At 42.2% G+C, this 22,275-nt stretch overlaps 1 protein-coding gene across 2 annotated transcripts; it reads left to right on the top strand.

Moving 5' to 3' along the window:
- The first annotated feature begins 14,289 nt into the window (after nt 1–14,289).
- On the top strand, nt 14,290–19,571 carry LOC311108179 (protein FAM177A1-like). 2 transcript variants are annotated; one of them, XM_084150797.1, is made up of 5 exons: nt 14,290–14,415; nt 14,828–15,025; nt 15,169–15,235; nt 15,364–15,461; nt 17,618–19,571. In XM_084150797.1, exons 1-5 carry the CDS (start codon nt 14,347–14,349, stop codon nt 17,834–17,836), a joined length of 651 nt encoding a protein of 216 aa, XP_084006923.1. In that variant the 5' UTR covers nt 14,290–14,346; the 3' UTR covers nt 17,837–19,571. The 2 variants fall into 2 exon arrangements, with proteins under 2 accessions (XP_084006923.1, XP_084006922.1); XM_084150796.1 differs by having other exon boundaries at nt 14,828–15,031.
- The last annotated feature ends 2,704 nt before the right edge of the window (nt 19,572–22,275 follow it).

The raw sequence follows: 22,275 nt of genomic DNA, 5'->3' as shown, positions 1-22,275 counted from the left end.
AAATTGTAAAAGAAAGAAAAGTTGGGCTATAAGAAATACTTTTTATTCAATGGGGCTAGGCAAAGCAGAGATGACAAAATACTTTTCCTTTCACCCATACAACAATATAGCCTATTATTAAAGTACAGTATGTTTACAATATCATAAACAATAGTATTTTACACATTCCAAATAACATTTTATATATTAATACGGTTTAAGGGAGCACTTTTGTCATGACGACAAGGTGAAGGTGCTCTCTACTCAAATGGCACAACAGAATCATTCAGATTGACCACAGCATATCATATGACAAACATCTTGTATAACTGAGTGGTCTCCTTTCATATCTGGAAAAGGACAAAGGAGAAACTGATGCTGCTGCAGCATTGCTCATCTTCACAGTGGGAATCCAGTCGACATGGGTGTCTTGATAGAGGTCAGCTGGTGAACCTACAGTAGTACATAAACAAATGAAAAGCACTCCTGATGTTACAATATCACTTCTTCAGGTCACCTATACCATCAGGCCCCTTAAGTGTTTGGTTGTGTTCAATTCATTCGAGGTGTTTTAGTGTCATAAAATATTAAATCTATCTATAGTCAACACAGCAGATTGTCCTATCCCATTGAGGCCTTTGTCCTATGTCCATACATTTTCCCTCCTCTTATGAATAAAGTTCTTAACAAATTATCATTGGGTTTATATATGAATATATGATAACCACTGGAGTTTTTTGGACAATAATGTCCTACAGGCTATATGGACGTCATATCGTACAATTTGCGTCTCCCCTTTTCATGGTCATGGCTAGAAGATATCCAGCTTTTGTCAAATTAACGTAATATTTGACATTTCATAGCAGATTAGGAAAATGTCCGCAGCAGGTTAGGATAATTAAAGTAGCAGGTTCGGATAATTAGGTTAAGGTTAGGAAAAGGGTTAGTTAAAGTGCAAAAAATATATACTTTTGACGTTAATTTGACAAAAGCTGGATCCATTTTAGCCAGGACCCCTTTTCGGCCTAGATTACATGGTTGTATTCAAGACAAGGTCGTTTTTAGAGTAGGCCTAGGCTACCATCGTATTAAAAAATATTCTGCTAATGTCTCCAGTCATATAAAGTGTAGTAGTAGCATGACATTTTTATCAAAGGCCACATTTTTCCAGTGCAAAGAAAATAAAGGTCTCTGATATATAGGCTATCAGCCTATGCCACTACACGCTCATTAATAGCCTAAATTATCACTATCCAATCTACTCATCACATTAGGAATAGTAGGCTTACATTAGTCTGCAAATGCGATGATAGAGGCATGCAATCCTTTGTGAATTTTTATGGTGGAAAAAACAGCTTCCCCAAAACATGAAACTCACACGACACATGCTAATAGCTAGACTACAAGCTATCTAGCTAGCTAATTTTGGCTAACGTACTGTAGTGTTGTTAACAGCTAAACTTGTAGTGTCTGAGGAATTATGACTTTGCTAACGTTTTCAAATGGAACCTGAGAGGAGGTTTATTCAGCTTAGAGGGAGCAGTTTTAGAGGAACACCCCATAGAACAGAAGAAGTCTGTTGTGTGGAGACAGGGGATTGGTCTGTAGGGGAACACCCATATCAGATTACATAGAATATATACCACAGTTAGGACAGAGGAGAAGCAGAATAATCATATTTGAGATGGGGCGATTATTCTCCAGGTATCTGCAGGTATCTGTAAATCGACGCTGTAACCCTTTGTTATGAATAAACTTTATGATGAAAATACAGCGTCAGCGGTTCGCCTTGGTATCACAGCATAATTAGCAACGTTTACTCGACACAACAAACTAAACTCGAAATCGATCAGACTTGACTTACCAGTGATGAAACGATCATAGTAGACCCTGTACTGACAGCTGTCTGGGTTCAGGTCTTGACGGGCAAAAAGGTTTCTTCTGACAGTTCTTGAGTCTTATCTCATTGGTATCACCAATGGTGTTTCGTGATTGCGGGGAATCTGTAAACATATTTTTTCCCGTTGTCTTTCCTGCCTTATTAGAGCAGCCAAATACTCCACAGAAAATCACCGTGATGATGAATCAACTCGTTTTAGGCACTGTTATCATGCAGTTTGGGGTAGCCACTCTGCTGTTGTTGTCAGAAGAATTAATGCGGTGGTCTTCCAACATGGCCGCCAGGAGGTGTCGTAAGTCAACTGCAAGCCTGCTATTGTACTTTTGGGAAATTCATAACATTGTACTAATTGTAATTCGTAACATATCATACAAAATGAATGATGGGCATCCACAAATTAATACATACCATACAAAATGTAACATATGATACTAAATGGAGTGTCACGCATTTATGTACAGAATAATACGAAATGCTCTGAGTCCAGGTTGCAATGCTGCCTATAGAGTACCATAGTATGGGTCATAATACACATAAAATCTAGCGGTCAAACAGGGAAATGGTTCCAATCGTTTTTCCACCATACATTTTTCCCATAGGGGATTTTAGAAACACTTCAAATAAGGGCTGTGTTTCATGTAGGCTTACCCTGGCATGACATTTTGATAACCTAGTAAATCTCTCTAGGACAAGGTGACTTTTATCAATATATTCACCATTTAACCCCCCAAAATTAAATGCTAATTAGCTGCTAATGTGGCTATCATAAAGAACTACAAATGCCACGATGATCTGAATGAGACTGCCGAATCGAGGCAAAGGTAAGAATCTCTGGATAACTATCTAAATTTAGATAAATGTAGTAATGAATAAATTAGCTACATTTCTTTAAATGGACAATTCTGTGAACTGTCTTGTGCAAGTTTTAAAATGACAATACCTGTTTGCAAAGGTGTCAGCTAGAGATGACATGCAGGAGCTTGCAGGGATTTGTAGTTTTGCATGATGTCTACTTTGATGCTAATTAGCATTTTCGAATCTGACAGTAAATAGAGCCGAATATATTGATAAAAGTCACCTTGTCCGAAAGAGATTTACACGGTTATCAAAACGTCACACAAGGGTAAGACTAAATTAAACACAGCCCTAATTTTAAGTGTTTCTAAAATCCCCTATGGGAAAAATGAATGGTGGAAAAACGATTGAAACCATTTCCCTGTTTGACCGCTAGGTTTTATGGGTATTATGACACCTCCACTGTGGGGCTCTATAGTTTGAGAGTTAGAGAATATGTAGCACCTGAATGGCACTTTACTTACCACCTCACTCTTCTTTCTTTGGGGCTTCTTCAAAGTGATGTGAAAGTAACTACAGGGCACCAAAACGATGTGAGTCAAGTGATACCTTTACTTTCACACAATATTGGTTTAAGTCTATAGGCTTTTTTTTTCATTTGACTATAACAAACGTGATCATTTATTAACATTAGGCTATTGTATAGAGAAAGGAAAATATGTTTAACCACGTGGAATATATGGCATAAAAATGCTTACTTCATTTTTTTGAAGCGCTCTGTCCCACCAGCAACGTATTTCTCTCCATGCTGCAAAGTCTCCAAACTCTGAATCCGGTGTCCCTCCCGAGGTGTGTAAACATTCCGCACCGCTCCGAAAGATGCCTCCACTCCTCCGGTAACAGTGTTCAGAAAGCTGTCGAAAGATGACACCTGGCGTGGATTGATCACAAACCTCCTTCCGGGGAAAAACGCATCACCGTTCCTGTAGACCAGCACGGTTTTGATAGGTGAGGGGTGAGAGCGAGACGCCGCTCTGCCTGGGATTGCAGACATAGTTCTATATTCTAAGCAGGTTATGAACTAACAGACAGGCAACACGGATGGTGGAACTCGTTTCAGGCTGTCACAGAGGTCAAGTGTCAGAAGAAGTTGAATTAGCCAGTGGTTAGGTAATACCCTGGGGTATCTAGAATCAAGGCTACAGTGTTCAACCGACTGTGCAGCAGCATCTTATCAGGTATTCATGGGGGTTATCTAGGGCCAGATAGGTTTGCAGAAAGCTATTTTGTTTGTGACACACAGAAGGTGATTGATACAGTGTATTGTCATGGAAACTAATCAGGTAACAGAGGCTAAATGTTTATGATGTCATAATCAACCAAGGGGCATGGAATTTTTGAATTTGCTTATCTGTTATCTGAATGTTACTAGTGCATACATAGAAATTAAGTCCTACCAGAGACAATGATAATCTATGGTCTTCAAAGTAAGCCTATGACCTATTACTTCATCCTCTCAATTCAATTCATATAACACATAATATCAAATTCCACTATTTTTCATCAATTAGGCCTAGTAGATGAATCTATTTTCCAAGCTTCACGTACAGTACCTGTGTCTTGGCTGCTTAGTAGAGAAGGTGGAGGTTGGACGACCTCAGAGTCTCAGTCATCGAACAACTTCATCTGGGGTAATGACCAGACCCGTGTGACTAACAGGTCCGGACAGCACCAGCGAATCACCCCAACCCGTAGAAGTGCCTGTGATGGGCCTGAAACTAGAAATACATTAAATTGATGTGTTTTACTGTTATAGTTTGTTATATAGCACAACACCTCTCGAATAAGACAGATATCTTCCTTACATTTGCCAAGCCCTGATTTGATTTATTAATTATACATACACATTTAATATTGTTTACTTAACTAATAGGCTTTTAAACACACAATTGCATTTCTCTCCATCTGTCTGGAATATGGATATTTAAATACACAATTCATTAAGATGTTGAAAAAAGTTTTAAAAATATAATAATAATACACTTTCCAAAGAAAAATGTCCATGCATTGAATCAAATGGAGTGAATGTTAAGGAAATGATTGACATACTTTCTGTGGGGGCAGGAGCACCTGCCCCTTGTGTCCATGGTCGCTGCTCCACCTGCAGCTCACATGTCTGTGTTCCAAATGGCACCCTATTCCCTACATTATGCACTACTTTTGAGCATAGCCCATAGGGCTTACTGACTATAGGGCTCTGGTCAAAAGTAGTCCACTATATAGGGAATAGGGTGCCATTTCGGACACAGGCACATGCTGCCCCTCCTCCTCGCGGGTCAAATAGCATGCTTCGATTTTACAGGAGTCTGAGAAGTTTCCTGCATCATGTTGACATCATGATACAGTTAGAGTAACACAAGCTCTGTCTGGTGGGATGACTTACATCTCAGTAGACCGTATTTACAGTGGGCCCATGTGTTAACCACGACGTGTGGATGTTTCCATTGTGAAAGCTTGTGTAACCTAACCTGTTACATTATAATAACATGTAACCAATGCCTGTAATATTGTAACTTGGCAGGCCGCTTCAAAATCTAGTAGTAGGCTACAGTGGTTCAGTGTGAATGAAAAGAGGGTGCCAGGGATTGTGTGTGTGTGTGTCATACCTACTCTATTTGAAATGGTTGGTCTTTATTGCGCTGGGGTGTGTTTACTATGAACTAAACAAACCAAATCGAAGGCAACAGAAGCAAACAGAATGAAAAGGGGAGCGAGCTACCTGAATTTGTCCAATAGAAACTCGTTTTCGGTGCAAAACATTTTCAGTTTGGAGTAAACGGCTTCCGTTGGAAAACATTTTGGAACTGTTTTCTACGGTCTTGGTTTAATTAATATACCCCAGGGCTCATAGGGCCCTACTGAACATAAGTCCATTCTACAGCATGTGCCAAACTCTGAGCTCTGATGTTACCTCCAGGTTTTTGGGTCTGTCTAGTCCACAGTCTCCCATCTATCGCCCATGGTAGCAGCTCTTCTCAAACCTGGAAAGAAGTTATCCCAGTTAAAATAGTCTGTAGAAATGTCTCCCTTTTTTATAACAAGTAGGTTATTTTAGGTAGGGCAGAGATAATGTAGACCTGAACAGCGCACTGGTCATGGAAACACACGGTATTGTCACGTTGTATAATGATTAGAAGACAGGCGCATGAATACGCATTAGAGGTTTTATTTACTCCACCTAACACAAACACGTGTATATATACAGTGGGGAGAACAAGTATTTGATACACTGTCGATTTTGCAGGTTTTCCTACTTACAAAGCATGTAGAGGTCTGTAATTGTTATCATAGGTACACTTCAACTGTGAGAGATGGAATCTAAAACAAAAATCCAGAAAATCACATTGCATGATTTTTAAGTAATGAATTTGCATTTTATTGCATGACATAAGTATTTGATCACCTACCAACCAGTAAGAATTCCGGCTCTCACAGACCTGTTAGTTTTTCTTTAAGAAGCCCTCCTGTTCTCCACTCATTACCTGTATTAACTGCACCTGTTTGAACTCGTTACCTGTATAAAAGACACCTGTCCACACACTCAATCAAACAGACTCCAACCTCTCCACAATGGCCAAGACCAGAGAGCTGTGTAAGGACATCAGGGATAAAATTGTAGACCTGCACAAGGCTGGGATGGGCTACAGGACAATAGGCCAGCAGCTTGGTGAGAAGGCAACAACTGTTGGCGCAATTATTAGAAAATGGAAGAAGTTCAAGATGACGGTCAATCACCCTCGGTCTGGGGCTCCATGCAAGATCTCACCTCGTGGGGCATCAATGATCATGAGGAAGGTGAGGGATCAGCCCAGAACTACACGGCAGGACCTGGTCAATGACCTGAAGAGAGCTGGGACCACAGTCTCAAAGAAAACCATTAGTAACACACTACGCCGTCATGGATTAAAATCCTGCAGCGCACGCAAGGTCCCCCTGCTCAAGCCAGCGCATGTCCAGGCCCGTCTGAAGTTTGCCAATGACCATCTGGATGATCCAGAGGAGGAATGGGAGAAGGTCATGTGGTCTGATGAGACAAAAATATAGCTTTTTGGTCTAAACTCCACTCGCCGTGTTTGGAGGAAGAAGAAGGATGAATACAACCCCAAGAACACCATCCCAACCGTGAAGCATGGAGGTGGAAACATCATTCTTTGGGGATGCTTTTCTGCAAAGGGGACAGGACGACTGCACCGTATTGAGGGGAGGATGGATGGGGCCATGTATCGCGAGATCTTGGCCAACAACCTCCTTCCCTCAGTAAGAGCATTGAAGATGGGTCGTGGCTGGGTCTTCCAGCATGACAACGACCCAAAACACACAGCCAGGGCAACTAAGGAGTGGCTCCGTAAGAAGCATCTCAAGGTCCTGGAGTGTCCTAGCCAGTCTCCAGACCTGAACCCAATAGAACATCTTTGGAGGGAACTGAAAGTCCGTATTGCCCAGCGACAGCCCCGAAACCTGAAGGATCTGGAGAAGGTCTGTATGGAGGAGTGGGCCAAAATCCCTGCTGCAGTGTGTGCAAACCTGGTCAAGACCTACAGGAAATGTATGATCTCTGTAATTGCAAACAAAGGTTTCTGTACCATATATTAAGTTCTGCTTTTCTGATGTATCAAATACTTATGTCATGCAATAAAATGCAAATTAATTACTTAAAAATCATCCAATGTGATTTTCTGGATTTTTGTTTTAGATTCCGTCTCTCACAGTTGAAGTGTACCTATGATAAAAATTACAGATCTCTACATGCTTTGTAAGTAGGAAAACCTGCAAAATTGGCAGTGTATCAAATACTTGTTCTCCCCACTGTATATACCAAAGGAATGTAACCCAAACAAAGAGTAAGGTGTAACCTTTACACAATACACGGGACGAGACCCGTAAACAATAAGAGCACAATACACGGTACTCACGAGACCAACGGACATGGGACAAGACAGTCCGGGGTTGGTGGTAATGATCCATGTCAGTGACGCCTAGAAAGCCGGTGACGTAGACCTCCAGAACTGGTGAACGGAATGAGCAGCAGTACCGAGGGGATACGTGACAGAACCCCACCACCCCCCCCCCCCCCACCCCACGACGGGACGACAACAGCCTCGGGGACGACCACAGGGACGCAGTGCGGGTCGGTCAGGGTGCCGACGATGAAAATCCCTGGTCAGCAAAGCGTCCAGGATGTCCACTACAGGAACCCAACACCGCTCCTCTGGGCCGGACCCCTCCCAGTCGATGAGGTACTAGAGACGCCCCGCCTGACGCCTCGAATCCAGGACTTCACGGACCGAGTACGCCGGACCTTCCTCGATGTCCAGAGAAGGAGGCGGGGCGTCACTGGGTCCAGCCTCAGCGAGGGGACCAGGCACCACTGGCCTGAGGAGAGACACATGAAAAGTTGGGTTAATGTGGGAATCAACAGGGAGTTGCAAACGGTACGGGAGGACTGCGTCAGACAGTAGGTCAATGGCACAGTCCCAGGGGCGATAAGGAGGCAGGCGTGTACCCTGGGTCTTAGAGAAAACCCGTTCCAGATCCTGATATTCCTCTGGTAAATTCACTTGAGTGGCGTGGTCCGGACTTTCCACCATAGTGGTGTTGACAGACACCGCGAGACACCTCCCCTGACACTCCTGCGACCAACCCAGATTCCTCCTACGCTCGGGCAAATGTGCAGAGCCCACCTCCATCAGCTCTGGCCATGGAGCAGGTGTAGCCATGGGCTCTGGATTCCGCGCAGGTCTTCGTCGGGACCGCAGGAGGTTGTCCAACCGGATCGCCATGCTGATATGCTGGTCGAGTGTCAGGTTGTCATCACGACAGGCTAACTCCATCTGTACCTCCTCCTGCAGTCCGCTGCGGAAAACAGTGACTAGAGCTGACTCGTTCCATCCGGTGGAGGCGGCGATGGTCTGGAACTTTGCAGAGTTGCAAAGAAAAAGTCCAGTGTCTGTGTTCTTTTGTCCATCTTAATCTTTTCTTTTTATTGGCCAGTCTGAGATATGGATTATTCTTTGCAACTCTGCCTAGGTCAGCATCCTGGAGTCGCCTCTTCACTGTTGACGTTGAGACTGGTGTTTTGCGGGTACTATTTAATGAAGCTGCCAGTTGAGGACCTGTGAGGCGTCTGTTTCTCAAACTAGACACTCTAATGTATTTGTCCTCTTGCTCAATTGTGCACCGGGGCCTCCCACTCCTCTTTCTATTCTGGTTAGAGCCAGTTTGCGCTGTTCTGTGAAGGGAGTAGTACACAGCGTTGTACGAGATCTTCAGTTTCTTGGCAATTTCTCGCATGGAATAGCCTTCATTTCTCAGAACAAGAATAGACTGACGAGTTTCAGAAGAAAGTTATTTGTTTCTGGCCATTTTGATCCTGTAATCGAACCCACAATTGCTGATGCTCCAGATACTCAACTAGTCTCGAGAAGGCCAGTTTTATTGCTTCTTTAATCAGCACAACAGTTTTCAGCTGCGCTAACATAATTGCAAAAGGGTTTTCTAATGATCAATTAGCCTTTTAAAATGATAAACTTGGATTAGCAAACACAACGTGCCATTGGAACACAGGACTGATGGTTGCTGATAATGGGCCTCTGTACGCCTATGTAGATATTCCATAAAAAATCAGCCGTTTCCAGCTACAATAGCCATTTACAACATTAACAATGTCTACACTGTATTTCTGATCAATTTGATGTTATTTTAATGGACAAAAAAAATGCTTTTCTTTCGAAAACAAGGACATTTCTAAGTGACCCCAAACTTTTGAACAGTAGTGTATAGCAAAGGGATGTAACCCAAACAAAGAGTGAGGTGTAACCTCTACACAATACACGGGACGAGACCCGTAAACAACAAGGGCACAATACACGGTACTCACAAGACCAACGGACATGGGACAAGACAGTCCGGGGTTGGTGGTAATGATCCATGTCAGTGACGCCTAGAAAGCCGGTGATGTAGATCTCCGGAACTGGTGAACGGAATGAGCAGCAGTACCGGGGAATCCGTTTTTCATGACTTTAACAGAACGTTTCCTAAAAGTTCAATCATGGTTACATTTAATTTCAATTTTGGTAATGTTCTAGGAACGTTCTACAACTGGTTTGACATTGGCAATGTTCTCAAATACAGTTGAAGTCGAAGTTTACATACACCTTAGCCAAATACATTTAAACTCAGTTTTTCACAATTCCTGACATTTAATCCTAGTAAAAATTCCCTGTCTTAGGTCAGTTAGGATCACCACTTTATTTTCAGAATGTGAAATGTCAGAATAATAGTAGAGAGAATTATTTATTCAGCTTTTATTTATTTCATCACATTCCCAGTGGGTCAGAAGTTTACATACACTCAATTAGTATTTGGTAGCATTTGGTCAAACGTTTTGGGTAGCCTTCCACAAGCTTCCCACAATAAGTTGGGTGAATTTTGGCCCATTCCTCCTGACAGAGCTGGTGTAACTCAGTCAGGTTTGTAGGCCTCCTTGCTCGCACACGCTTTTTCAGTTCTGCCCACACATTTTCTATAGGATTGAGGTCAGGGCTTTGTGATGGCCACTCCAATACCTTGACTTTGTTGTCCTTAAGCCATTTTTCCACCTTTGGAAGTATGCTTGGGGTCATTGTCCATTTGGAAGACCCATTTGCGACCAAGCTTTAACTTCCTGACTGATGTCTTGAGATGTTGGTTCAATATATCCAAATAATCTTCCTTCCTCATGTCACGTTCGTTGAGTACAGGATTGGACCAAGGTGCAGCGTGGAATGCATACATGTTTATTCACTAAGTGAACACACGACAAAACAACAAAAGCAACGTAATGTGAAGCTCACAATGGCTACACACAAACAAGCCAAACAAGAGTCAAGATCCCACAACATAGGTAGGCAAAATGGCTACCTAAGTATGATCCCCAATCAGAGACAACGATCGACAGCTGCCTCTGATTGGGAACCACACCCGTCCAACATAGATCTAAACATACTAGATCTACACATAGATATACACATTACATAGATCCTCACACCCTGACCAAACCAACTAGCGAACTCTATGTCAGGGCGTGACACCTCATCATGCCATCTATTTTGTGAAGTGCACCAGTCCCTCCTGCAGCAAAGCACCCCCACAGCATGATGCTGCCACCCCGTGCTTCACGGTTGGGATGGTGTTCTTCGGCTTGCAAGCGTTCCCCTTTTTCCTCCAAACAGAACGATGGTCATTATGGCCAAACAGTTCTATTTTTGTTTCATCAGACCAGAAGACATTTCTCCAAAAAGTACAATCTTTGTCCCCATGTGCAGTTGCAAACCGTAGTCTGGCTTTTTTATGGCGGTTTTGGAGCAGTGGCTTCTTCCTTGCTGAGCGGCCTTTCAGGTTATGTCGATATAGGACTGGTTTTACTGTGGATATAGATACTTTTGTACCTGTTTCCTCTAGCATCATCACATGGTCCTTTGCTGTTGTTTTGGGATTGATTTGCACTTTTCGCACCAAAGTACGTTCATCTCTAGGAGACAGAACACGTCACCTTCCTGAGCGGTATGACGGCTGCGTGGTCCCATGGTGTTTATACTTGCGTACTATTGTTTGTACAGATGAACATGGTACCTTCAGGCGTTTAGAAATTGCTCCCAAGGATGAACCATTACATTTTAGTCATTTAGCAGACGCTCTTATCCAGAGCGACTTACAGTTAGTGAGTGCATACATTATTATGTGTGAATTGAACCCACAACCCTGGCGTTGCAATCGCCATGCTCTACCAACTGAGCTACATCCCTGCTGGCCATTCCCTCCCCTACCCTGGACGACACTGGGCCAATTGTGCGCCGCCCCATGGGTCTCCCGGTCACGGCCGGCTACGACAGAGCCTGAATTCGAACCAGGATCTCTAGTGGCACAGCTAGCACTGCGATGCAGTGCCTTAGACCACTGCGCCACTCGGGAGACTTGTGGAGGTCTACAAAAAAAATTCTGAGGTCTTGGCTGATTGAAATACATCCACAGGTACACCTCCAATTGACTCAATTAGCCTATCAGAAGCTTCTAAAGCCATGACATCATTTTCTGGAATTTTCCAAGCTGTTTAAAGGTACAGTCAACAAAGATGTCATCAAGGAAAAGAGTGGCTATTTGAAGAATCTCAAATATAAAATACTTTTTTGGTTACTACATGATTCCATATGTGTTATTTCATAGTTTTTATGTCTTCACTATTATTCTACAATGTAAAAAAAACAGTAAAAATAAGGAAAAACCCTTGAATGAGTAGGTGTGTCCAAACTTTTGACTGGTACTGTATATATATATATATGTATATATATGTATATATACAAGCACTGAGATGCAGTGCCTTAGGCCACTGCGCCACTCTCACCTGAAAACGTCTTTTTTTTTTAGGGGGGTAGATTGTTGGTTCTATCAATGTAATTGTTTGCATAATTTCTAATCCCAGAACCAACAATTAGAAATTATGCAAACAATTACATTGATAGAACCAACAATCTAGCCCCCTAAAAAAAAGACGTTTTCAGGTGAGAGTGGCGCAGTGGCCTAAGGCACTGCATCTCAGTGCTTGAGGCGTCACTACAGACCCCCTGGTTCGATTCCTGGCTGTATCACAACCGGCCATGATTGGGAGTCCCATAGGGCGGCGCACAATTGGCCCAGCGTCGTCTGGGTTTGGCCGGTGTAGGCCATCATTGTAAATAAGAATTTGTTCTTAACTGACTTGCCTAGTTAAATATGGGTAAAATAAAAAAAGAGGGCATGTGTATTAATTGTCCACACCTGATCGTAATGAGTACTTGTTTCCTTAAAAAATTGGGGTCTGTTTGAATAGACAAATATGAACAGCTTTGTATGTGAAAAGAAAACATGCTATACTAGCTCCATCCTGTTGGTGCAGTGGACTAATTCCATTGATAGAGAACAGAAGATTATAGGTTAGAATCTCACTGATGCTGTGTCACACTAAAAAAATTAATGTGTTTGCATGGTTAATGCCTAAGAAAATGAAATTCCATGTGTCCTATGTGCTTGGAGTTTTTAAAAAAGTTAACCCAAAATAAGCTAGCAGTGTTATTCAAAGTCTTATTGAAACATTCAGTGAAAGTTAAGGAAGTTATTAAAAAACTTCCAAATAACCTATAATTCCCATCTCAGACTGTTAATAAAACCTCCCAGGAAAACTTTAATGGAACCATAGTAAAACGTTATCAGAACCTCCCTGCAACCTAAAAATGTATGTTCCCAGAACAGGTAACATTTTCACTGCCGTTCTCAGAACGTTTACAAAACTTTCCGTTTTTCCAGTCAGAAAACGTGTGGTTTCGTTCCCAGAACCAATGGCAAATCAAAAACGTACGTTCCCAGAACTTCCAAGGAACCAAATGTGCTAGCTGGGTATAGATTTTACTAGGCCTATAAATACAGTATATTTTTAAATGTTAAAACAGGCTATGGGGCTGGCAGGATTCCACAAAGAACCACAGGTCTTGTCAGTGGCTCTTCACTAAGAGGCTAGTACAATCAGTGTTCACATGCAGTTTTAATTGTCAATGTATCTCAATGGCACAGCACACAGGTGAAAGCACAATAAACTAGTGTAAAAAAAGTCACAAGCAAAGTTTACACAATACTATGAAGCATTAATATAAAATGTTGCAAGCCCTTAAATGTAGCCTACTAATGAACACAGTATCACAATAATTACCTTGCTGGTGGTCTCCAAGTCCACACAGCTACCGAACACAAATTGAAGTCAAGATTACATATGGCAGAAAATGCACCGCAATTTCTATGCTCCTAGCCAGTAGGTGGCGAATGCACACTAAATTGTGCGGACGCAAATATATCAAAGAAGATGAAGGAGATGGTGCATTTAAGCCCTGAACGATGCCTGACAGGCAACTCTGTCTCAGGCTGCGTGTCGCCCCCAAGACCACAGCCAATCGCATGCAAGAAACAACGCAGCTAACTTGACTAGTCTTGTGAGCTAGCTAGTTAACTAGGTAGTCTTGTTAGCAAGCTAGTTTGTTATCTAGGCAGAATCCTGACTTATCAGCCTCTGAGGCTGCTATTGAATCTGATCAGCCTGCCAGGGGTAGAGCTCACCCACTCTGGATCATATGCAAGGCACTGACTGCTAATCTGCCTGCAAGGAGCTTTACCTATAAAACAGCCTATAAGGCAGAATCCTGATTTATCAGCCTCTGAGGCTGCTATTGAATCTGATCAATCTCTAAGGCTGAAATTGAATCTGATCAGGCTGCCAGGAATGGAGCTCACCCACTCTGTAAATGTTAATATTATCGACAAAACATGAACTGTCCCTTATAATTATACGCAAATCAGTTATGCAAGCTAACAACCAGCACAGATAACAAGCTAGCTTGCTAACAAGACTACCTAGCTAACTAGCTGGCTTGCTCACAAGACTAGCCAAGTTAGCTGCATTGTTACTTGCATGCGATTTGCTGTAGTCTTTGGAGCAGCAAGCGGCGTAGGAGTCAGAGCTACCTGTTGGGCATCGTTCAGGGCTTAAATGTCCCACGAGCATTGGCGTGTAGGGCAGGCTAAACATCCGAGAATACAAAGAAAGCGGCACCATGGCCGAAATATCTCTTTATCTCACCAACGTGAATGTGTCTTTGGGCCAAACGATGGACGTAGAGAAGGTAGGCTCAGCAGGTCAAGATTATGAAAAGTGTTTATAATCGGTCCTGTATAATCGGTGTTTTCAGACCAGCTAGCTCGCTAGTTACTACAATTCAGTGCATCTATGTTTTCGTGGCTGTCGTCGTCTCATGCTGATGCTTATAACGTAGGCTATACTACCGGTAGGCCTATGTAAAATTCTGACATTGATGCACATAGAATGGGTTTTCTTCCTTGATGAAGCAGTGTGTTTTATGATTATCTAATTGTGGATAAGCAGCCTGTCACCAACAAGCACTGTTTGTGTGTGTGTGTACATTCCTCTCGTGCTTCTATTATATCCCTGCCGATGTTCGTGTGAGCCCGCCTTCTTCTGTGGATATCTCATGGCGCTGCAGTGACTGACAATTTATGTCTTGTCTGTTTGTCCAGAGCCCCAGCTCAGGGAAGGACTTTGAGAGTGTGCAGCTGGGAGACCTGGAGAAGGGGGAACAGAAAGAAGAAAAAGCCCCACGAAGGATCATCCATTTCTCTAGCGGAGAAACCATGGAAGAGTACAGTACAGACGAGGAGGAGGAGGGGGAGGACAAGGAACCAGAGAAGGACCTACTGTCCCCCCCTGTCAATGCGGTGAGGGTGTGTAGTGTGTTAAATAGAAGTATATGTGTGTTTAGTTTGTTTGTGTGTATTTGACTGAAATGTACAATTAACGTCTGTACTTCCTATACTATGTGTTCCAAAACCTGGTAATAACCCATGTTTGTGTGTGTCAGACCAAGCTGACCTGGGGCCCATACTTTTGGTTCCATATGTGGAGAGCAGCTACCTCCACTGTTTCAGGTGGGTGCCTGACATGAGACAATATGTATTATAAACCTCTAGGGTTGATAGCCTTCTCCTGCCGTACATTACCTTGATACTGCCTTGAATACTATGCTGTTGGTAAAACTCAAAAAGGTGTATTTCAGCTTGTGACTACCTCGGGGAGAGGATGGCCTCGCTCTTTGGAATCACGTCGGCCAAATACCAGTACGCCATCGACGAGTATTACAGGATGAGGAAAGAGGTGTGTACACAACAAGCAGATAAGGGCCATCACTTAGAGGGCTTACATCTTGAAAGGGATTCCTAAAGTGCATAGCATTAAAAAAGGGCATAGAAGGGCATAGATGCTTTGCATGTGTATGTGTCTATGAGAGTATACATGTTGTAGTAGTAGTTGTAGTAGTAGGTGTGTTGTTGTAGTTGTAGTAGTGGGTGAGTTGTTGTTGTAGTAGTAGCTGTGTAGTAGTAGTAGGTGTGTTGTTGTTATAGTAGTAGTAGTAGTTGTAGTAGTAGGTGTGTTGTAGTAGTAGTAGTAGGTGTGTTGTAGTAGTAGTAGTAGGTGTGTTGTTGTAGTTGTAGTAGTAGGTGTGTTGTTGTTGTAGTAGTAGATGTGTAGTAGTAGTAGTAGTAGTAGTAGTAGGTGTGTTGTTGTAGTAGTAGTAGTAGGTTTGTTGTAGTAGTAGTAGTAGGTGTGTTGTTGTAGTAGTAGTAGTAGTAGTAGTAGGTGTGTTGTTGTTGTAGTAGTAGTAGTAGTAGGTGTGTTGTTGTAGTAGTAGTAGTAGTAGTAGTAGTAGTAGGTGTGTTGTTGTAGTAGTAGTAGTAGTAGTAGTAGGTGTGTTGTTGTTGTAGTAGTAGGTGTGTTGTAGTAGTAGTAGTAGTAGTAGTAGTAGGTGTGTTGTTGTTGTAGTAGTAGTAGTAGTAGTAGTAGTAGTAGTAGGTGTGTTGTTGTTGTAGTAGTAGTAGTAGTAGTAGGTGTGTTGTTGTTGTAGTAGTAGTAGTAGTAGTAGTAGTGTGTTGTTGTAGTAGTAGTAGTAGTAGTAGTAGTAGTAGTAGTAGTAGTAGTAGTAGGTGTGTTGTTGTTGTTGTTGTAGTAGTAGGTGTGTTGTTGTTGTAGTTGTAGTAGTAGTAGTAGTAGTAGTAGTAGTAGTAATAACCTAATCCCCAGGCTCAATTGCTACTGCATATAGAGCCTGGAAACACTGTGCAACAAGTGGGACTTGAAACGGTGGGAGAGAGAGGGAGCCTGCTGCAGCTGTATTAGATGGGACTATGAAAATACATGTTCTATCACAGTGACCACATTCTTTTTGGGAAGCCCAATTGATGCTGAGTTCGGGCATATAAAGTTTATATGTGTCAACTATTTCTAAGATATGCATACTTTCCGATTTCCCGAACTCACTTCTTTGTTCAGCCTAAATCACGTGTACTGCTCGCACTTGGAAATCCAGAGGGGTGTTTCTAAGGGTTATGCTGGATGGTGATAGACTACGAGCACAGCCAATTAAAACCAGCGGTTGTTTCTTCCGCTCCTGCCATAGACTTCCAGTCAAGTCCCGTTCTAAGGCACTCTGAAACCAGACGTCTCGACAGAGAGGGCCGGATGGTGGGCGAGATTATAGTAGTAGTAGTCTGAATCACATTATTTCTATGAGCACTCCAGTAACCTCTATAGAAATGTTTGTGGCCATACGCACATCCTTAAAAACATAGGTGCTGGGCTGATAAAGAATACTAGTAAAGAACAAGGCCTGCACACTCTTTAAACTCCCAATTCACCACTTTATTGACTACGTTTCGATCTGAAACGGATCTTCGTCAGGTCAAAAACACTCCAGTAACGTCCTCTACGACAGTGGTATACCCCACTGCCACCCGGGGGATTTGCAGTGGGGTAAAATAAAATGTATAGTACTTTTTGTGGGGGGGGACAAAGAATGAAGAGTACAGATTATTGTATGGGACAATATACAAATGTTTTTGAGAAAGATAATTTGAAAACTTTATTGGTTCTCTTAATTTTGAGAGATGAAAAGGAATTGAAGGTTATTTGTTGATGTTGAAATCGAAATTTACATATTTAAATTGTTTTATAAGACATTGGGGTCGGCAGAAATTCTGGCTGGAAAAAAATGTGGTCCCCGCTAAAAAAGTTTGAATACCTCTGCTCTACGAGTATTACAGGATGAAGAAAGAGGTAGGTCTCTATACAGTAGTTTAAATCAGTATGAGATTACTAGTCTCACATTGATCACACCACATCTGGCCAGGGTTTAGGTTATGAGATCACTAAGACGGAGCCACATTCACTTGAAATGGATGCTTAAAGGGCATTGATGGTTCACATGTTTGTGTTTATGAACATTCCAGTAACTTCTTCTTGTCTTTCCTTCCCAGAAGGAGGAGGAAGATGAGGACAACCGGTTATCAGAGGAGGCGGAGCAATACTTTGACGAGAATCAGGACGAGGAGATCCATGGACCAATGACGGATCAGCTAGAGGGAACCACTACCATCCCCCACACCACAGTCACCTATCAGGTTGAGAAAGAGCCCAAGGCCACACCCACGCCTACTGCCATCAGGGTCCCAGCCATTGTCACAACAACAACCTAACTGACTTCTGGAGAGATGGTTATGTGTTGTCCATGTTTGTTTTGTTTTCATTTGTCAAGGAGGTGGAGGCGCTCTGGGGTCTGTCTCTCTGACAGTGCTGAACGATGAGTTATTTTTCGGTTTTTAAAGAACTAAGTGACCGACGTCGGTTCAATTATTTGATCTCCCTTAATTTCTGGTTTTTCTGTGAGCTCAATGAGCACATTGCACAGTTTCTCCAGAGATACATCAGATCCAGACTGAATTGTGCGATGTAGTACAGAGTTTCCAACAGGCCAATATTCTACATAGTTTAGTGCATAAAACGTGGTAATTAACTACAATGCCCATAATCCACTGCGCATCTACTTGTCCGGTCTGTGTTGCTTTTACTACTGCTACTGAAGAGAGAAGCATGCGTGATTATGAGGTCATATAGAGAACAGCTGTTGTTTTGCGAGGTATCTCTACCTGAAAATACATGATCTAAGTGATTGATATTGGTAGCAATCATTTGGTATTCAGCAATCATAAAAGTATGCCTTATTTACTTTTAAGAACTACTAAAATAGTGATTTTGTCAGACAGCTTAGGCAGCAGCTCCATAGAGATGAGATGTTGACTTGGAATGAAATAAAGTCATTAAAAAAAAAAAAAAGTAATATACACAACAACTGCAGTATTATATTAAAGTAATGTGAATAAATGATGGTTAATAAGTGTAATGGAGAGTCACCACCATCATGGGACTTTTAGTCATAGGGTTTTTTCTGTGTTACAGCATTCAACCCACATCATGCATTGCGCATTTAATGTTTACAAAAATTATCTAAACCGAAATTGAAAACCATGATAATTTTTTTAATAATCGAACCGAACTCAAAAAGTACTAATCGCTCTGCACTACTCTCTGAGCTCACGTTTGGTTGTGGATATGAAAGAGCCATCTATAAACCTGGGAGTCAGACCTGCTACTGCTTTAACCCATGCCGCTGTCATTGTCATGACATTGATACCAGACTACAAAGAACTATGACAACAAACAGCAAAGGGCCATGACAGAGTAGCGACAAATACGTTTGTTTGTGTTTGAGTTGATTAAATCAGAAGCTGATCCGACTACCAGGGCTAGCCTTCAGTGGACAGGCACAGTGTGGTACGGTAGTAGTACTGTGTCGTTACCTATGTGTTTCCAGTGGCCTTACCCCTAACTGGAGGCTGGTCCTAACATTCCAACCTGGTGTCTATCTATCTGTCTGGTGCCTCTGAAGGGCTGTGTTTGTGCCTGAACCACAGAGCCAAGTAGTAGCCTAAACCTTAATGCACTCTAACACAGGAAGCCTTCCTCCTTTATACACTACTACTAGCATTTCACTCACTTTGTTTTAATTTAGACAACATTTGTTGAAATACTTGGTTGAGCACTGACCTAAACATGGTTTGTTGTTTCCCTGTGTAGCCTTACTGGCTTGTGGTCACTTGGTGACTTGTAATTTGAAAACATATTTTCAGGCTATGGGGTGTAGATTAGATTTTGTAAAGGGAGTATAATCTATTTCATATTTGTTATTACTAGTCCATTGGCCTAATGCACTGTTACCCCTGTTGTAAATTAACTTTTATGTTAAACCTTTTTTGATATTCACATATGTATTTATTTATTTTGTATTTTCTGAGCACTTTTTTACAATTTACTTTATGTAACAACACCTTGATAAACTGTTAATAAATACACTTAACTATGCTTTAACTACAGTATATTCTCGTCTGTCTTGTCATGTTGGTCAGTCTGCTAGGATCCGTGGTGGATACTCTGTCTGTCTCATGTGATGGTACTGTGTCTGTGAGAGAGTGACACATGATTATCTTTGTCTTTATAGCTTAACAAAGACTTCTGTGTCCTTTTCTAGAACTGGTTGAGGTGACATTCTGTTGGCTAACGTCACAATGCAGCCAATCCCAGGTCAGGTCATTGTGTGGGCTTCTCTCTCTAGTCCAGAATGACCTACAGCTATGACCTCTCTCTCAACATTAAGATATAGCTAGAAAACCATACACAGTGACCTGCTGATCTCCATTTACTTACCATAGCACATATATTGTCTCATAGGAGAATGTAGGAGTCATTTCTCTATGGATCATAATAGCCAAAAGTAACCGTATATTTACTTTTGCACTGTAGTTCTGGGTGGTTGTACCATGGTGAGAGACAGTTACTCAGCGTTGCATAGCGTAGGGGGGTCTGTGCCGTGAAAACGCCCAGCCAGACAACACAAGGACAGCCTTATACTGCAAACAAACCCTCAGTCATCCCACTGTCCAGTCAGCATGGCCGGACACAGTGACACTCACGGACAGTTCACTACGGCAACAAAATAAGCTATAGACAGACAGAGTGGCACTCATACACCAGACTGAGACTGGCAGTGGATCACGATGTATTTTTGGGTTTAGATTATATGTTAGAGTAACAACTCTGTAACTATTGGGTGACCAATCGAGACTGGCTATACACTGTCATTCAACTAGATTCTAGAAATTCTAATCTACACAAATATTCCACTAGATGGTGCTATTGTACAATTACAAAGGAGGCTGTAGTCCTAAAAACCTGGAAATTAGTTTCCTCTGGTTCGTTCAGCCATTCCTATGGGGTTAATGAATGGGGTTTTGGGATAAACACAGAAAGGTTAACACAGGCTTAGGAGATCTTATAGTTTTTTTTTCTATGAGATAATATCAGTCAGTTAACATGGCCTCTATGAATTATGAAGCCTTTATGTGCTTGTTTTGATTACACAAATACTTCACAATTCACAAAAAAGTGATAGCTGATGAAGATGATCTCATAGAACAAAACGTATAAGATCTCCAAAGCCTGTGTTTACCACAGACCTTATTTTCCGCATTTATCCAAAAACCTGATTCATTTCCCCATAGGCTTTGACCAATGAGCCATGGCGGAGTTAGTACCTACAAAAAGACTACATTACTATTGCTCTCTACAGAGCCAAACAATAAACACCTGTGCTGACTGTGGCTGTGCTCCACTGTTTGATGACACAAGGAGAAATATGAGGAAAGAATATAAAACAAAGGATGGACTGTAGTGGCGGTTTTGATAGGAAGCCTTGTTCAGAGCTTGTGTGGGAGCAATTTGTTTGTATGAGTGGCTTGACCCTTCTTTACAGGATGTTTTGGCAGTTGGAAGTCTGTTTGGTTTGTCAGTTGTGTGTGAAGAGAAGGTCCTCTTATTCCCTGGCCTAGCCTGGCAGACAATGATACACACAGCAGTCATCTGGGACAATGTGTGTGATAATGTGTGTGATTAAGGAGGGAAAATCCAGATTTACTCCACAATGCCATTTCTTGTGTGTGTGTACGTGTGTGTTTGCGCTCACGTGTGAATGCATGCGTCAACATTTTCTCAGACCTACCTGAAATATTTGCATTTACCTTATATCTGAAATATTTGCATAACATCTCAGTCTGGGAACAACACATGTATCTTACTCATTTCACTCATCTAGCCATTGTACCTTAGCCTGGTCCCACTGCATGGCATGCCAAATACAGTATAAAGGAGTTGGCTGCAGCACATAGAGTAGTATGAGATCAGACTAATGGTACCTGGCTGGCTGAGTCAGTCAGACAACGCCTGATGAGTTGGCTAAAGCAGAAACACACAGGTTCTAGCTCTCATAGGCGCGCTGATTTAACTACATACTCTGGTTACAGATGGCACAGTAATTAGTAGAGCAGACTCTGTAATAGGAGGGCATAGCACAGCATGGTAGAACAGCTACCTGCTTAGCCAACCAGCCCAGCCAGACGCCCAATGAGTTGAGAGATGAGAATAGCAGCAGCCACGCCCCTCTCTGCCTCCGCCACAGTGGGCCTCTGCTGCGGTCAGCCAAGCCTCTTATTTAGGCCCTACTGTCAGCCAGAGGAGAAGGGGATTTCCACACCACTCAGTCTCCTTCTGTGTGTGTGTGTGTGTGTGTGTGTGTGTGTGCGTGTGCGTGTGTGCATGTGTGTGCGTGAATGCTTCCTTATAAGGTTACTTAACAGTCTGACTAAAACCGTGGTCAACTCTTCTTCCCTGTCTCTCTTGGGGCAAAACAACATAGAAGAAGAATACTATAAACCTGGAATGCATGGCATGGAAGTGTTGGAGCTGAGGAACACCCTTCTAGAACATTTTACTACATTCCTATAGAATAAATTGAAGAATGGACAACATGCATGTTAGTGGGTATTGTTTCCTGCAAAGTGTTATTGTGTCCAACTTTTCACCTTTGCATGTTACATTCTAGTCATAATCTGAAGTTTGTTGCTTTGAATTGTATACTTTGCATACTGCTAGGAGAAGACGGGTCTTTCAGTAACATGAGGCACATTCCATACATTGATCCAATAAAAACAAAAAGTAACAACCTAAACAGCATGGTAGTATTTCT

The sequence above is a fragment of the Coregonus lavaretus genome (assembly GCF_964263955.1).
Source record: "Coregonus lavaretus genome assembly, chromosome: 33".
Taxonomy (NCBI): domain Eukaryota; kingdom Metazoa; phylum Chordata; class Actinopteri; order Salmoniformes; family Salmonidae; genus Coregonus; species Coregonus lavaretus.
Note: the sequence above shows the minus strand (reverse complement) of the source record. Positions and strands in the feature narration are given on the sequence as shown.

Excerpts from the sequence above, each read along its gene's own strand:
- LOC311108179 (XM_084150796.1), top strand. The coding sequence starts at position 14,347 with ATGGCCGAAATATCTCTTTATCTCACCAACGTGAATGTGTCTTTGGGC. Across the intron at positions 15,032-15,168 it reads CCCCTGTCAATGCGGTGAGG|ACCAAGCTGACCTGGGGCCC; the intron begins GTGTGTAGTGTG and ends TGTGTGTGTCAG. Across the intron at positions 15,462-17,617 it reads ATTACAGGATGAGGAAAGAG|AAGGAGGAGGAAGATGAGGA; the intron begins GTGTGTACACAA and ends TTTCCTTCCCAG.